This window comes from Pollachius pollachius (genome assembly GCF_949987615.1).
Source record: "Pollachius pollachius genome assembly, chromosome: 11".
Classification (NCBI taxonomy): Eukaryota; Metazoa; Chordata; class Actinopteri; order Gadiformes; family Gadidae; genus Pollachius; species Pollachius pollachius.
Window position 1 is genome coordinate 8,335,773 of NC_136944.1, and position 18,584 is coordinate 8,354,356.

Below are 18,584 nucleotides of genomic sequence, written 5' to 3' on the forward strand. Positions count from 1 at the left end.
AGAATTCTTTATTTACACAAAAGGTTCCTATACCTTTCTGTAAAAACATAGAGAAACCAAAGAGCTGGAGCAGATCCAGCTGAAGCTGCTCTTCTAGAAGAGCAGCTTCAGCTGGAAACTGTACATTTTCCTGCTGCATAACAACCTTACCTCACTGTTTTAATCTCTTATTTTCACAAAAGCCTTGGGGACGGGCGTTGCCAATATAAATTCCTTATAAACACTATGGCAGTTGCACCATAGTTGCTGTTCGTCTGAGAGCAGAATACGAATACAATGAACATTGTATTTTTCCCTATCAAATCAAGCATTAATTAATAAATAAATAAATAAACTGTTGCCTGATCGACTAAAGAAAAAGGGAGGTGTGTATGACAGGGAAAAGAGGCTACGCTGTCAGACACACCCACACGTCGTTGACTGGTGACAGGTGAGGCCACAGACCTGTACTTGGTCCCACCTCCACTTGAAGAGCAGGTCACAAAGTTAATAAAGTAGGTGTAAACTTCACTCGCAAAGTATCGTTGGGTTGACAGGAGGGAGGTAGGCTGCTGTCGCTTACTTAGTCAGTTCGTTTGGTGTCTTTTTGGAGCATATGCGTGAGGAGGACAACCCATACGGACGTACAACAACAAGAAGTCACACGAAGCCCGACCGTTCTGACGGTATTGTTCTGCCCTCCCGAAGCCGTCGACAGGTGAACTCGGAAGGACCGAGCTGTCACGATGTTCAAAAAAAAGTCGAAAACCAGCGTTGTGATCACGCAGCCGCAGCAGACGTGAGTTTTCATTTTTAAAGTAGGCCTACATCAATACGATGCCTGAGTGGGAAAGGTATACATGCTTTTTAGAAATTATATAAAACGTGCGACTGTTGACACGTACGGTAATCAATGACTTTGCATGTAAAAGTGTACGATGTTGCGCCGTGTTGCGTTATAGGCCACTGTACGTTAGTGCACGAATTGAATGTAATGACTGCATTGTAAAAGCGAATGCAAAGCGAATTCTTCAAGTGAACCAGTGGGTGCGGTCTAATGTTTTGCATTGAAGGAGTGTAGTGGTAACTGGTTTGATAAGTTTCGCAAGGAATTGACATAGTTGCCTGCAACCTCTCCCAAGGCCCAACCCCAACCAACTTTTGAGCTTTACTTTGTTTTATTTTAAGTGCAAAGACTGTATTCTTTGTTAAGTAAAACAATATTTTGAGAAGGTATGAGGTCTATGTGTGTACTTGGAGATCCACTGTCATTCATTCCTTCTGTAGTTGCTCTTGGCGGATTGAACTGTACCCGATAAGGGTATTTAGATAAGTAGACGCCTTTATCTAAAGCTGAAGGCCTTTTGTCAAACTCTTTGATTGGAGACTTGTTGCCCTATCAGGAAAAAGCAGTAGAGCATGAGAGATGTAGAAACTAAAAAATATGTTTGGAGTGTAATCTAATGGTTTCCAGTGGGTGGGAGCCACCTTTAGACTCATCAAGGCCATGGAATCTTAGTAATGCAGCTCCACCTTACATTCAACACATACGACTACCACCAGGTGGTCGGTGGAACCTCAAAGTATAGAACTACTATTACTATGAGGATTGGTTGTTTGGTCTTTGCAGATATCTCTGAATGATCTGAAAACAACCATCTCATTTACAAATGTATTCGGAATGTGTTGACCATATATGGGGACCTATTCTGGAACAATTAAGGTGGTAAACATACAATTCACTCTTTTGTTACATATAGGCTACTTAAAGTTGATGTGTTGGAGCAGAGGTTGTCACCATTAGAGTTGACGTTGTATCGGAGTAGATCTCGAAGACCCGCGTTTGCCCCTCTTTGGCAGCACCTGTGGTGAAAATATAAAGTGTGTCGCTACACGCACAAGTGGGTTGAAGAGCAGGTCTGTTGCTGTTGCTCCGCCCTTACTCTCCCTGGCAGAACAACCACTGCTGGCTGATGGAAAACACGTCATTTGAATGAATGTTGCCACCGACACCCAGTAACATTCATAATACATTCATAATACATAATACATGCTTTCATCAGTGAAAGCATGTATTATTCATCAACCATAGGCTCAATCCCCATTGTGTAACCTCGTTCAGTACCTCATTAGATGTGGTTCGGGTTTGATTTTATGTGTCTGTGGTTTAAGATCAAAGAAAGTGCTGCATTGAAATAGATTTGGTCCAGGATTATAGTTGATGTTGTATTGTCTGTGGTTAAGGATTAAACCTAGAGTTGCATTAAAACAGATTTGGTTCAGGATTAAACCTGTTGTTGCATTGAAATTGGGGGATTTAGAAATCTCTGAAGATGAAACAGAATCCTTTTGGAAGTCCAACACCTTTCTGACTCAAACTTCTACCTGCTTCTCTACAATTTCTCCTAACACGTAATTCTGATCGCACAAAACATGGCTTGCATGAAACGGCCACTGTAACATTACACATCAACAAGTATACGATGCACATCAAAAAGCACCTCAATACTCAATTCACTTGCCAATATTGTTAAAAGCAACAATCGCTCAACGAAATGTACGTTATTCTGACACCGACGCTGTCTTTGTACGTGTCAGGCCCCTGATTCTGTCAGAGATACAGGCCAGATATCTAGAACCAGCTGCTCAGTGCTATGCTGTATCTTTACTCATATTCTTATAATTGTATTCCTGTTATCTTGGTTTGATTCTACACTCCTACTCTGACCTACAGCTCTCCCCCATTTCATTTCCATGGCTGCTGCTGCTCTGACCCCTGAATTTCCCTCTGGGGATAACTATTGGTTTATCTTATCTTGCTTCCGGAATTTTGGGATGCAATGTAAAAGCACACACGGGGGCAGCATTACGCTGTTTTTGTTTATCCTAAATAATTTTCCATTTTCAAATATACAGAGCCATAAAGAAAAACCAGACTAAACCCTCAGGCTATTAGAGTTTGAATGAGCAAAGTTTAACAACACCTTCATCCCATCTATTGTGCTTGTTTAAACTTGTTCCTGTAAAGAGCATGTTTGGTCTATAAACCCATATTGATGTTTGGGCTCAAACCAGAAAATGGCTCCCACATCTCAACAATGTTGCAAAACTTTGAACTGCAAAACAAACCTGGTGACTTGCAGTAGATTAGGCCAACATGTAGCTACTTTTTTTGCATTTTGTTTTAATTTACATGCACAACATATTGCTAATGCTGTAGCTATTGAAGCTGTATGACATATCCTCCCTGCCATAGGAGAGAAACAGAAACCTGTATATCTCTTGCTTAGTCCTGCCCATATCTAAGCTATAGGTGTAAGGCTCTATGGATGACTTTTTGAAACTAGTTATTCTGGCAGTTGCATTTGTAATGTGTTTGTGTTTTCTTCAGTTCTATAACAATAGATAAAATGTAAAAAATCCAAAAGCTGTGCCAGGAGGGCTGATGGGTTAGATGAACAGCAGGCGGTAAACAAGTTTCTGCTGGGGTTGGTGTAAAAAATAAATATATATTTACTCACATTACCCTTGACTCACATAATGCACAATACTCAGCAGCACAGAAACACAGAGCAGATGTATAAAAACCCTGGAGCCTCAAATACTTTGCTTGAATTATTGTTGTTTTTTGAGCCAATGCTTGGTTTCAATTAGTAAGCACTTAAGCACTTAGAGTATTTCAACTGTGGAGCTCACTCACATTGTTGTTAGAGTTCTGATCATTTATTTTTGCACTTTTCAATATTTATGGGTAATGAAACGACCACAAAACTTTCTGTTATGTGGCCTTCAATCAACTTTATTCTAACAATTTTAATCAACCATCCTTATTTCTTTCTTTAATTTCTCTACAGGACGGCTCCGTCTTCAGAGCTCGCAGCTCTGATAGAGAAGCTCCAGAAGAATGCTGATAAAGTGGAGAAGAACATCTATGAGACTGAGCAGAACCTCAATAAGGTACACACCATTAATAACACTCACATAAAGGTTGAACCTCCATTAAAGAAAACACATCTACAGAAGAGCTGTATGTGTTTGTATGAGAGGCTATGTATGTGTATTCCTTCGTCATTAAATAAAAAAAATATTAAAGTTTTAGGTTCAGTCAAACATGATTCTTCCTCCTCATCGTCAAACCACTTATCCGGGGGAGGTGGGGGGCAGCAGCTCAAGCAGGGGGCCCCAGACTTCCCTTTTCAACTCTGATGGGGGGTTCCCGAGGCGTTCCCAGGCCAGTGAAAGAACCTCTCCACCTAGTCCTGGGTCTCCCCCGAGGTCTCCCCCCCACTGGTCCTGCCTGGAACAACTGGGAGGCACCCAGTGGTCTACCAGATGCCCGGACCACCTCATCTGACTCCTTTCTAAGCAGAGGAGCAGGATTCTTGCACAACGGATTTGTTTGAATAGTATTGTTCTCCCCTTCTTCTCCCCGACAGGATGTGAGTAAGATAAATGAGGGAAAGCAGCCTCTTTATCAAGATGATACCAACAAGCGGATCCTGAATTCCCTGGAACTGCTCAATGGCCTGGATGACGATGCCGTCAACACCAAACGTCTCCAACATCCACAGGCGGAGATGATCGACAAGGAGTAAGTTAAAATTGAATGTAGGACTGCTAGCAGTGATGAAAGGTATTCCCAGGCCACACACCCCACCGATTACAGCAGCAATAGATTCAATAGATTCACGGGGCTGTGTAATAGCTCCCAGAAGCAGCTATTCCTCCGACAGGGGAATAGCAGTTCTTCAGCACTGGGTTTTACTTTACTCCTTAAGACACACACACACACACACACACACACACACACACACACACACACACAAACACACACACAAAGACACACAGACACTGGTTTAAGAGAAGATTCAGTTTATGTGTGATTTTGCACCCCCTTCAGGTGAACTGGTGCCTACCACTTAACTGACCACTCATTGTGCTTGACAATCATTTTTTGTGCAATCAAACCAAACTCAGCTGAAGCTCCAACGCAGCACCATTTGTCCTCCAAATGTTGCCTTTCTTTAAAATGTCCTTCATAAACACAGTCTGGGATGTCAACCGCACCCTGTCCATGAATCACAAATTTGAGGTTCATAGTCTATAGAGGGATGTAACAACAGTTATTTTATTGTGTGTGATATGGGTGTGCCACATAATCCCTACGGTGGGATCGTGACCCCAACCTACACCCTACGCCTTAGCCAGCCTACAATGTCATTGTTTGCAGGAATGCAACTACTAGTGAAGATATTTTTTAACAAGGAGCATATTTTCCCCATGCAATATGCAACAACAACTACTAACCTGCCGTTCCCTTACGCCTAAGGCAATAAGACACGATGCAACGCTTGCGTGCCCGGTCAAGAAGGGGGGGGTTACAATTATATTAGGTATCCACAGTTGGTTCACATGGTTCATATATGTATTGTCCAATAGGCAAAAAAGCCAAAACGCTGTATGTACTTTTAATTCATGTGATGGGGCCCTTATGTGATGTGACACTTGGAATTCGATTTTTGTATCATAGATGCCCTCTAGTACTAATAATCTATGTTGTTATGTATGTCTGATATCAGTGATAGTACTGCTCATCCCTAGCCTTTTCTACTGAATGAACTGTCTAAAGTATTTGTACACCTTTGTCTGTCCCAGTATGAAACAGCTGCGTGAGAGGGTGATGAAGCTCAAAGAGGACCATGACCACATCTACCATCTGACTCGCTCGGACGCCAGGCCAAGCATCAACTGGGGCAAGATCATTGATGAGAAAACGGTATTCACACAAGCTAATTACTTTGGAGACAATCAAAGGTCTTCTCTTGGAACACTTGAATCCCACTAGACTGAACCTAGAGTGCTTCATCCGAACAAGAGCAAACTTATATTCTGGTTTCTGCCTATAGGACAACCTGGCCAACAAAGGATTTGGCCAGGACCTGCCGACGGTGGAGAATGAGGTGGAGGATCACAACATCCTTCACAGCGAGGTGGAGGCCTTGGCCCCACACATCTCTGACAACGAGGACAAGGTCAGGACCCCACAAGCACACAATGAATGATGTGATGGACTGCACACACACGATGTCAAGAAGACGAACAAACGTATGTCTTTTTTCATACTTGTGCTCTTCTTTTTAGGAATACGTCAGTGGTCTGCAGACTAAATACAACAAGCTCCTGGTAATTATAGCATTCATCACATGCAGGGCGCAGGTTGCGGGGGGAAATGGGACGGGGGGGTGCAACATGGCATGTAACAACTACACAGTAGGCATAGAAAAAGACATGGCAATAAACAACCACATGATAGGCATGCAAAAGGAGATGGCAAGCAACAACTACATAGTAGGCATGCAAAGGAACATGGAAAGCAACAACTACAACAACTGAAATATGTGATATGTGATAAACAGCAAGAATAGCAAAAATAAGCATAGCATTCAAACAATACTGTGCACTGTACCGTAACTCAAACAAATGAGATGGACTCACCATACACATAGTTTTGTGGCCTTCACTTTGTAACAACGTAATAATGAAAAGGAAATAAACCTGAATCATTGGTTCCATTTTTTTCATGTTTGGTCAAGAACATTCTTTAAATAATTATATAAAAACATGATACATCTGCAGGATTGCAGGCCAGGCTTGAGGCCCTAGAGGTGTGAGGCCCTGTGCGGTCACACACTTCGCACAGCTCATATGACGGTTCTCATTACATGTAGAAATTGCACGTTAGCCCCAAAGCTATCTTCACCCTTCCCAGCACTCAACAAACCGGCCTGTCGTCCGTTTTTGGATGTTTTTCTCTTTGTCACCATCGCTCGAGGGACTCTTTGCACAGGCAATTATTTGCACGCTTATACAACATTGTGTTAACATTAACTCTGACGAGCATACTCACGATATCTCTGTTTACTTGCTAACAAAGCTTTAGTTGAATACTGACCAAAGAAGGCGCAGCTGATGATATATTGTGTGTTTTTCTCTATCGTCTCTTAACGGTATAGTCCAGCTCTAGCGCCCGCCAGCGCCACCTGTTGAGCCTGAGGGACTACATGCAGCGCTGCACCAACGAGCTGTACTGGATGGACCAGCAGGCGGAGGAGAGGATCAACTACGACTGGAGCGACACCAACCTGGACCACCCCGCTCGCCAGAGGCAGTACGAGGTACAGGCCCTCACAGCAACTATCAAACTATGACATCAACTATGTTCTTACGACAACTGTGCTCTTACAACACAAGGGTTTGACAGGTTGGACTGGTATAACTGAAGGGTTAGAATAGTACAAAGAGTACCATGCAAATACAGAGCATATCTACAGAATAGGACATGTTAAAACAAAGATAATTGCATCACATCCGGCCCCATCAACCCACGTGTAGACTTTAGAAGGCATGGTCGACTTTCCCTATCAACTTACTTTGAGGTTACAGACTACGGTTTAAGAAAATGAGCATGTCAACCACACTTGGCCTTTTAAGGTGACTTGTTTGATCAGATGCCCTAGATCAAAACCCAGGTATAATGTCCACACTTGAATTGGAACTCTGTAGCCAGATCTGTGTTCGGATTTCATATTCCAACAAAATTCTTCCCGGTAGAAGAGGCTATTGCGCAGCCATTCATTATTGTTGAGAGGTTGTAAAAAATAGGCACGCTCGTTAATGATGACTGGCCGGCCTGGGGAGATGGAGTTCCCCTCGTTTATATAGTTTGTTATTAAAGGGTTTTAATAATTAACATATTTCAGCAGTTAATTCAATGTTCAACAATGCCAATAAATCCGTCCCCAACAATAGCGCTTGTGTGAATAGCACTAGTCCTGCGCTTTTCTTAAAACAACACTAGAAATGAAAAGGAACAATGATCGGTTGATAAAATCCGACAGCTCAGATAGGGCAAAGATAAACACTGGCCTATGAATTGTTTTTTGTTTTACTCCAAACATTCAAATATTCGTTGTAATAATAACGTAACGATTATCCAGAGCTTGGCAATATGTATTCGTGCCAGCCCTCGTGGATAATCAACGAGCCAAATTTACAACAAAAGCAGACTGTTTGGAGGAAAGGGGAGAGGAGTTGGAAACAGAAATCTTACATTGCAATAACGTAAAAAATTAGCACACTAAAATTTGAACATTTCTAAACACTGTGTGCTGAACAAAGCACTTGCTTGTGTTGATCTCGACATGCCACTGATGTGTCACAGAATGTGAAATGGCAGTTGAAAAAGCTATGCAACGCTTGGCTATGTGATACTTTCATGATCATTGTAGCTCCAGGCTAATATTTTGCCCCTACCAATGCTGTAGCAACATGACCTGAAAACCAGTTTTTATTCAGATCTGCTGATACTACTGCGACATCTCACACCTTTTAAACCAATCTGATGTAAAGGAACACAGACAGCAAACTTCTCCTATCCAAAAAAATGTTGGGATTCTTCAGTAATGGGATAATAACGTTGTGTGGCATCATATTGCTGATATGTAAACTAAATATGTAAATTCCTATATATATATTTTTTTCATGTTAAAAGCAATGCAAAAAACTATTTATAAAATGCAAGATTTGCTATTTCAAGCTAGGCTAGTCTAAACATTGAAAACAAACAGCTCTGCTCCTCAGCTGCTTGTTCTCCCTGTTCTCTCTTAAAGGTTGTATCAGCAATCCTAGGCCGAAACATAAATGATCACATTCATCTGATCTTTCCTCACGATCCGCTAGCTGGCCACCCCATAAGCAGGCCGTCAAAAAAACGCGTCTCTTTAGGCAGCCTATGCCCCGAGATCGTACACACAAACAAATGGTACTACCAACCACTCAAAACCAAAATAAATAGTATTCCAACCAATCACCGACAGGGGGTGGGTGTTGTTGAGTTTTGCGCTGCGTTTATGATCGTTTTTACTGGATGCACGAAACATGGAAGGGAGGGGCGAGCCTGCTCTGTTTGTTTGGGATCACGCTTCAAATACCAACAGAAGTAACGTCACCCAACATCGCTGATACATTCTTTGAGCCCGTCCAAGCATGTTTTTGATAGGCTACGAGGTAGAAAGTCATGTGTATTGTTTTGATAATATCAACCAGGTACATGCATATCAACCAGAATGGGTCGTCCAGCTGAAGAATCCTAGAATATTCTAGATTCCAGAATAGCATTTCTCTGATTTCACTGCAATATCGGGGCAATTAACCTAGGTCCCCTTTAGCCTTCTTATTAGTGTCGACACACTTTGTTTAAAAAAACAAATCTTGTATTTTTAACTTTAAGATGATTTATTTCTATGAATACTATTCATACCAAAGAAAAATAAGAGAGGAAGTTCAATGTGGGTTGCATGCCTCATGTTTTGCTAGCTTCGGCTTCGCATGGCTAATTCCTCCCATTTTACAGAACTTCATCAGTAAGTGCCTGGAGTCAAAGGAGGCGACCATTACCAAGCTCAATGACGATGGGGAGAATCTGATCGCCTCCGGGCACCCTGGCAAGAATGTCATCGAGGTATAGTGTACTATTGTTTGATCTTATTTACTGTTTGATCTAGTGGCTACACACAGGGGCAATGCTGTGATCCAGCCAACGTTAAGTGTATAAGTCCCCCACATGGCATACAGCTAAATGTATCAGTGTTGTTCCCTCAGGCCCACATGGAAGCAGTACATGCCGACTGGAAGGAGTACCTTAACCTTCTCATCTGTGAGGAAAACCACCTGAAACACATGGACGAGTACCACAAGGTATGTGAATACCTCAACATAATGCTATGTTGTGGACACTCAACCAAAGAGAGGGGTTATAATAACATGTACTAATATATTATTCTATTTTGGATCTTGTTTAATTGTGGATGCATAAGGCAGTACAAAACTTGAAGCCATTCATGTCAAATTTATTTTATGTTTATGTTATGAGCTGATGCTTCATATTGGCCAACATGTGTTTGGAGAGACAAGGACCATAAAGGAAAGCAGATGAGACAATGATTGATTAATTGAGAATATTTACATAAATAATTCCGTAGATGGTATTGAATGCAAAGTTCTTTATATTTTGTGGAAACGGTAACATGGAATCTGTAGAATCAGAATCAGAATGTGTTACTTTAGGTACGTTTTCAGATGAAAGGAATTAATCATGGTAGGTTTGTGATTGAAAACAAAGAACATTTCCTCAGATTCAGTTATGGTCGAGGGGTTTGATAGTAAGTATTAGTAGCAGTAGGTGCTGGCAGACATCAGCCTCCTGCCAGAGGGGAGTGTTAGTAGTTAGTTGGTATTGTTTATCTAGTATCAACACTTGTGTTTGTTTGCTTGTTGTTTATAGTATAACAAAGAGGCCCGGGACACTCAGGACCTGCTGAAAAGAATGGAGACCGAAATCAACCAGAAATACAGCCCAGAGTTCAAAGACATGTACCAGATGGACGGACTCATCCGGGAACTGGATGTGAGTTTACCGTTTGTTTCATGTCCAGAGGCTCTTTCACACATAGGCACCGCTAGTTATTTTCCCTATTCACACATGCAGCTATTTTCTGGAACTTCTTGCACCCTTTCACACATGACATACCAATGCCGGAATAGATGGGCGAAGAGACAGTCCCACAGATAATGCAACACGTATGGACTGCGGATGGCACGGACTGAAAAGAGATCCCTTGTATCGGATACTGTTAATCTGACAACCGTCGGACCACACTGTCTATTTTTGAGCCATTCTAGAAAAAATAAGCTAGTTTGCAACAAAAACAAAAGAAGTTAAGATAAACATGGAGGATTCAAGAACATCATCAACAGCTTCACATGCCTATCCCGGCAATGTTACTGCTTTCATCACAGTGTACCTGCAGTAATCAAGAGGTGCCACAATGTCTTGAGCAGGAGAATTGTTGGGGCACTTTTCCCTGAATATAGATACTGTTTCCAATCACACATGACCCAATGAAGGAAGTGTTCCTCAACAATGCAGGGAAAGATTGCATGTGTTACATACCTAGGTGATTTTCATCACACAAAGCCGTTGAATTTGGGATAATTGGTAGATATAATTTGTAAAAACACTGTTGTCCCCTGTGTTGTGTAGGATCAGGCAAAGGCCATGGACCACTTTGACGAGCGGGTTAAAGCTCTCCAAAAGCACAGTCTACAGGTTCTGCCCCTGAAGTACCGCCGGGACACCCCCCAGAAACAACTTCCGGTTGAAGCCCTGTGCGAGTTCGACGCTGATGAGGTATGAAGTTGCAAAAGAGATGCAATAAAAAACAAAAAAAGCACAAACTACGCTTCTTTTGGTCCAACCCCGTTTGTAAGATCAGAACATGATCAAGATGAATAAGCTTGTAAGTTAAATACCAAGCCTCAGCACAGGCTGATCTCACAGTTAAGAATGTGTTGCACACAGGAGTTGTGAATAAACACATAAACCACTGATACAATTGAGACGATTGCCTGCGCTTGTGCACCAAAGTGTCACGTAAATTGTCACCATGCGTGAACTGGAAATTGTGCTATCACAGCCCTCACCCGTGATTCATCCAAATACAATTACTTACAAAAACAGTAGGAATGGTTGTGTGTGGGGACTGGGGAAGCATTACTTATTTTTACCCAAGTAGGGGTCTAATGAACTTGTACAATTGCTCAATGCTATTATTCCTTCAATCAAGTGAAATGTGTTAAAATGGGAGTTTTAGTGCAACAGAAAATAGTATTTGTTTTACTTATCTTTAGCCTTAGTGTTTCAAAAACGCACCTGAATGGGATTCAGAAGCTACCTAATAATGGTGGCGCTATGAGGTTGTTTCAACTCTCTGAGTGTAACCTTTTGTGGTCGGGCTCGACCTCCACAGGGCCAGATTGTGCGTGGGGAGCGGTACAACCTCCTCCGAAACAATGGGGCCAAGTGGGACGTCAAGGACGCGGCCGGTCATAAGATCACCGCCCCCGGGGTCTGCTTCATCATCCCCCCCACCGACCCGGAGGCCGTCACCATCTCCGACGGGTAGGTGTTACATTTTACGGGGCTGCTTACACACACAGCAACCAGCTTCTTTAAATTTCTTAAATCCTATTGAATGTGACTCTCAGAGTTCATCTCGTTATGCTTATTTGTGCAACTGAACTGAAATCTCATGGCACTGAGGAATAAAATAAAACTGGAAAGTGGTGGACCATTTATGCTTATTGTCATGCAGGCTATCAGACTGTTGCCCTGCATTCTGATCTATACACAGAGAGTGAATGAAGTTGAGATTATTTTCTACTTTTGTATAATATTTAAAACAGTTCATTTCTTTATTTTTTTGTCGTAGTTAAGGCGGTAGGCGTGGGTTGCTTAGGCGCCTAAGCTGTAAAGTGCTGTGGGAAACCCTGATGTTCATTTCAATCCTGTTCTGTGCTTTCAGCCTGAACAACCAGCAGAACTCAATCAAGCAGAAGATGGCCACCAGCAGAGGAACTCTGAGCAAACGACTGGACGAGTTGAAGCGGGAGAGTGGTAGTGGAACAGGTAGGATATGTGTGTGTGTGTGTGTGTGTGTGTGTGTGTGTGTGTGTTAAAAGATGGTCATTATAATTAATAGAAGTAGATCATTTAAATAGAATTGTAATACACTGCACCTTCTCACTTCACATGGACTCACTATGTCCCCATTGTGTGTGTGTGTGTGTGTGTGTGTGTGTGTGTGTGTACGTGCACAGACAAGCAGGAGCAGCAGTGCCGCCAGCTCATGGCTGGTCTTGATAAGGAGATCAGTGACCTGGACAAGCAGGAGAAGGCCATTTACACCCGTGTAAGGCCCCCCCTGGAGCAGACCAGACCCCTCCAAGACAGCGCTGATCGCGTGCAGGATATGAAGGTATCCGTTAAAGATGAGCTTACATTTTTTTTATCACCATTACTTTTTTATTATGAGTCAAATGACCTGTCCAAGTCTAAAAAAAAGATATTTAATTGTGTGTGTGTGTGTCTGTACAATGTTTTCCTAACAGGATATTGCTGCTGCTGTCAGTCTGATCGAACCAGAGAAGTGTTCTAAGGTGCAACAGGCAGAGAGCTTTCTGGCCTCCAACCCTAAATGCAGCAGTGCCCCACAGCTCCACACCAAGGTCAACGACGCCAACAAGAAATACAACAAGGTCGACCTGCTCCTGAAGTGCTCTGAAGAGAAGTACGGAACCAACCTGCAGGATAACTCACGCAGATAATGTTTTGAGTCTGTTGCTTCTAAAAGCTTTTAAAGGCAGTTTAACGTTTTCCCTTTTAAAAGCCGTTTAACGCCTTCCCTTTTAAATTAAGAAATTGATGGATATATTTTTTCGTCCAGATTGAAGAATTCAAACCAGCTGGAAAACTCTCTTCAGAACGGGAAGGCATTGCTGTCAACCTATGAGAACCAACTGGCCAGGGAAGCGGTGGCCCCATCTGACATCACCTCACTGGAGAAAACCCAGCGCGAACTTGCAGTAAGACACACTGATGCGCGTCCCCTAACAGTTCAAACTAAACCACTGGCCACTAAACTACAGAGTAGCACTGTAGAGTAGCCATAGCGTTTCAGAAGGGATGGTATTTTTTGTAATTAGTGGTGGTGCGAACAGTTAAAGTAAATACGTATAAAGGTTCCAGTGTTCCCCCTAGGATTATTATATACTACTATTAAACATTTTGTCCCCTAGAGGGCATCCTACAATAAACATTTCTTTATTCAGAAATAAATAATAGGCAAAAAATTATATATTATTCACAGTTAAAATAATGAGCCGCGTTGTCTGTGGTGATAGAGGTAGAGAGATGTTAATTTCATTTTAGTGGATTGATTTCCGTTTTTCTTTCAATGACAGGATATTGGATCAGAGCTCAGAGCCAAGAGGTCCGTACTGGCTGAGACGGAGCAGAACCTGCGTGCAGCCAAAGGCAGCTGCAACACCATGGCAACCAAGTTGCAGGAACATTGTCCAGACATCGAGAGGCAGGAAACGGATGTCCAGAGGCTTAATAAGCGCTTTGACAACCTCCAGAGACAGACTGACACCAGGTCAGAAGATCATGCTTCATTAAAATCATTACAACATTGACATTATTACTCATAAAATTGCCAGTGACGACGATTTCCAAAATGTTTAATATTAGTACAGTATTTATTCAATCTAAAGGTTTTTATCTGAATATTTGTTACAGGTCTCAAAGTTTGCAGAGAGCCAAGATGGCGTACAATAACTACCGGAACGACTATGACAACCTCAACATGTGGCTTTCGCGGGTTCCAAACTATGAGCCTCGTGAAACTGATGACGTGAGACAAGTGGAGACCAAGCTGAAAAACCAGAGGGTAGGAACATTGGCCCTTAGTAGTCACACATTTTTGCGTCAAGCGATAAACTTATTTCCATATTACATTTGTAATATTTAGGGGGGCCAGTCTCTGAAGTTGTATTACACATTTCTTTTCGTAGAATCTGCTCTCTGATATCGCGCGGAAGGAGTCTGACCTGAACAATGTCAACAAAAATGCTCGTCTTTACCAGCAAGCTGTCACAGTGAGTAAAAATAACACTGATATGCAATTTACATAAGATTCAATAGAAAAAAATGAAGCCAGGGTTGAAACCCAATGGATTAATAATTATCATTCTTCCCTTCTAAGGACTATGAGAATGAAACTGAGAAGTTCAAGTCCATCCTTGACCTGGAGGACGGACTCGTCCCTCAAACATACAAGAGGAGCAGACTTGATTCACCAGCAAAAAGGGTGAAGAGTGAGGTGAGACATTACTTCAAGCTTGTCATTTTGAAGGCAATGAGTATTTTTGTTGTAATATCTACAAAAAACTAAAAATTAAGAAATACAAGCAAGTTTAATCACACAGAATTAACAGATTTTGCATTGTTATTTACAGGAGTCTGCTATTGAAGCCAAGTTCACAGAGGTCAATGCTATAAATAAGCAAAGGCAAGTTAATCTGGAGTTCACCCAAAGCCTTCTCAACCAGGTACAATGTGCTTTTGGCATTTTTTTGAGAGAAAAATGAAAACGGATGGTTGAAGAAAATGGTTAAATTCAATGTTATTATTTCGTAATGGACTGGACTCTTGTTTTTCCTTCTATTCAGCAACCTGATATCACCATGATTCAGACACAAAATGTCCAGTCGGTTCAGTCTGCCCCACCAGGCGAGGAGCCCTGGAGAATCAGGAAACTCCTGAACGATGAGGTGCAGAGGAGGGAACAGCTGGAGAAGGAGATAGAGACCATCCAGACAGACATCTATGTCCTGGAGGGCCAGAAGCCTCAAGACACCACCGTCAAGAAGGAGCTCATTAAGAAAGTTCCTGACCCGCAGTTGGAAGAAGAGGTCCACAAGGTCCAGCACAAACTCTCAGAGGAGCGCCGGACAACAAGAGTTCTGGAAAATGATCTAGAGGTTTTTCAACTTAAGCTGCGGGGTCTTGAAACTGAGGTGAAGGAGGGAGCACAGCAGTACACCGTTAAAGAAGTCCTGCGCATTGAGCGAGATCGTGGCCAGGAAGAGGAGGTGCGCAAGCTGCGTGAGGAGATGGATGAGCTCAGAAGGCAGAAGATGATAAAAGACAATGATCTTGTGGAAATCCAGAAGCAAGTAACAATCCTGGCAGAGGAGAAAAACAAGGAACAGGAGGTCATCACTGAGGAAGAAGTGATCAAGGTGCAAAATGACCCCCAATTGGAAAGTGAGTACCGGATCCTCCTTGACAGAAAACAAAAGGAAACCGATAGCAGGACACAACTGGAAGATGAGCTTCGATTCCTTCAGGAAAAGCTGAGAAGGCTGGAAAAGGAGAAGGCAATGGCGGAGGAGAAAATTTCCATTAAGGAAGTAGTAAAGGTGTCGAAAGATCCTGCCTTGGAGAGGGAGGTAGAGAACCTAAGGAGGCAGTATGACGATGAAAAGGCAAGGCGAAGGTCTTCACTGCGAGAAAAGACCGACCTCCAGAGGAAAGTTACCAGCCTGGAGGAGGATAAGTCCAAGGTTATCGTTCAGGAAAAAGTGCGTGAGATTATCCGCCCTGACCCCAAAGCTGAGAATGAAGTAGCCAGCCTTCGCCTTGACATGGTGGAGCAGCAGAGACGCTACAAAGATTCAGAAATCCATCTCCGATCTCTACAAGATGAGCTCACCATGCTTAGAAATAGAGGCCCTCAAGTTGAAGTCAAAGAGATCATTAAAGAAGTTATTAAGTACAAAACAGATCCACAGACAGAGCACGAGTTGGAGAAACTCCGCAATGAAATTGTGGATAAAACACACCAGACTGAGAAGTCAGAGATGGAGATTCGGCAGCTTAATGAGGAGATTCAAAGGTGGAAAGATACCAAGCCCCAAGTGCAAACTAAAGAGGTGGTCAATGAAGTGCTGCAGTATAGAGAAGATCCTAAGACCAAGGAGGAGATTGAGACACTCAAGAGAAAACTTGCTGATGAACAGAAGAAGCGACTTGATCTTGAAAGAGAACGTTCTACTCAAGAGGACAAGATCCGTGTGAGGAAGATGGACCTGTCTCAGGTCAGAGAGAAGATTGTGCAGGAGGAAGTGGTCAAAATGGAGGAGGACCCTCTGCTGAAGGCGGAATGCAACACCTTTATGCAAAACATCAACACCGAACAACGGCAGAAGGAGACCCTTAGAGATGAGTTGTTGAAGCTACAAAGGCAAAAGGCTGACCTAGACCTTCAGCTGGAAGAGTTGGAGCGGGAGCGGAGATCACGTCGTGAGTATGAACTAGAGATTCAGCGGCTGAGAGTCAAACTCAGTGAGCTTGAAATCCGTGACAAAGAGAACCGCGAGAAGGTGACGGTAAAACAGAAGGTGGTTCTGCAAGCGGATCCCCAACAGGAGAAGGAGCACTCCATGCTTAAACTACAGGTGGAAGAAGAGAGACACAAGCGCACTTTACTAGAAAAGGAGCTGAACATCCTACTCCAAAAGCAGCTCACCCTAGAGAAAATTGATGTGAAGGAAAGAGTTGTGCGCACTGAAAAAGTCCAAGTTGAGAAAGACCCGGAAGCTGAATATGAGATTGAGAACCTGAAGAGGGCCTTAGAGGACGAAAAACGAAGGAAGCGTGAATTAGATCTGGAGTTGGCCAGCATTACCTCCAAGCTCTCAGACATGGAGTTCTCTAACACCAAGTCTTCCAAGGACCTCGATTACATACGCAATGAGAGCAGCCTTCTACAGCAGGAAAACCTCAGACTCCAGAATGAAATTCGCAAACTCCGCTCCGAAATCCAGATAACCAGCAAGGAGACCCGACTTATCACAGAGTCTGCTCCCACAGAGAACGGCAAAAATCTGGAACTGAGGGTGGATTCGCTACAAAGGGAGCTGACCGACCTCAGAACCATCACAGGCCAAAAGGAGGACGAGATACAAAAGCTTCAGAAGAGCCTTTCTGCTGTGAGAGTCAAAAAGGAGCAGAGAGAAAGCCACCTACGCAGGTCTATCGTCGTCATTGACCCGGAGTCTGGGAAGGAGATGCGACCGGAGGAGGCCTACAGGCTTGGTCTCATTGACTGGAAGATGTTTGTCAACCTGCAAGGCCAGGAGTGTGACTGGGAGGAGATCTCAGTCAAGGGCCCTCAAGGAGAATCATCAGTTCTTCACGACAGGAAATCAGGGCAGAAGTTCTCAATTGATGATGCGCTCCGCATGGGGCACATCACAAACCGGCAACTTCAGCAGTACCTGGACAAAGAGATCACCATCCAAGAGTTTGGTGTCATGGTGTCAGGAAAGAACAAGTGATTGCGTATATCCTAAGAGTTTGGTGTCATGGTGTCAGGCAAGAACAAGTGATTGCGTATATCCTAAGAAAGCACATTTATTTTTTTATCCCATAAAATCTTAAAAAGCTGATTTAAAGATTTGTGCTCTTTATAAATGTTAAAGTTATTTTTAATGTCATTATTACTTGATATATCTTGGTTTTCTGTATGCAATTTAATTAAAAGTTTATTAACTGGTCATCACGGAATGAAATATGGGTTCAGATAAGCTAACGATTATTTATATGGGTAGGAAAAGGGATCCTGTTCCTTAGTGACTATATAGATGTCACTTTTGGCTTGACTTTGCTTTTTAAATATGTAACGTGGGTGATTTTAAATGTTGTTTGTGCACTATATAACCAATAAAAACTAAAAGAAAACTGCTTTACTTGCCTGATGTCTTAATCAATTGTGTGTGTATATATAATAATTGTATTAGTTACTAAAAAGATTTCACTTTTGGTTTGACTGTGCTTTTTAAATATGTATCCTGGGTGTTTTTAAACGTTGATTGTCCACTCTAAACCCAATAAAAACTAAAATAAAACTGCTTTACTTGCCTGATGTCTTAATTAGTAGTGTGTCTATGTAATATTGGTATTAATAATTCAAGTGATAAAATAATTTGGCATTTGAATCCATAACAACAACTTAGATGTTAACTTACTAGTACTGACTTACTAGTATTAACATTTTTATTTATGGCTAGTGTTCCTTAAAGTTGTAGTCTCTCCTTTACTATTACTATATGCTTTATATAAATATATGGTGATGGATGTT

The 18,584-nt window shown here is 42.3% G+C and overlaps 1 protein-coding gene across 1 annotated transcript; it reads left to right on the top strand.

Moving 5' to 3' along the window:
• The first annotated feature begins 438 nt into the window (after positions 1-438).
• On the top strand, positions 439-18,355 carry ppl (periplakin). Its single transcript, XM_079746128.1, has 22 exons — positions 439-778; positions 3,834-3,936; positions 4,416-4,570; positions 5,635-5,755; positions 5,886-6,011; positions 6,121-6,162; positions 6,993-7,154; positions 9,392-9,499; positions 9,640-9,735; positions 10,322-10,444; positions 11,081-11,227; positions 11,847-11,998; positions 12,402-12,505; positions 12,697-12,854; positions 12,988-13,166; positions 13,323-13,461; positions 13,840-14,033; positions 14,177-14,327; positions 14,452-14,535; positions 14,643-14,759; positions 14,896-14,988; positions 15,109-18,355. The coding sequence occupies exons 1-22, from the start codon at positions 726-728 to the stop codon at positions 17,779-17,781; spliced, it is 5,280 nt and encodes a 1,759-aa protein (XP_079602254.1). The 5' UTR covers positions 439-725; the 3' UTR covers positions 17,782-18,355.
• The last annotated feature ends 229 nt before the right edge of the window (positions 18,356-18,584 follow it).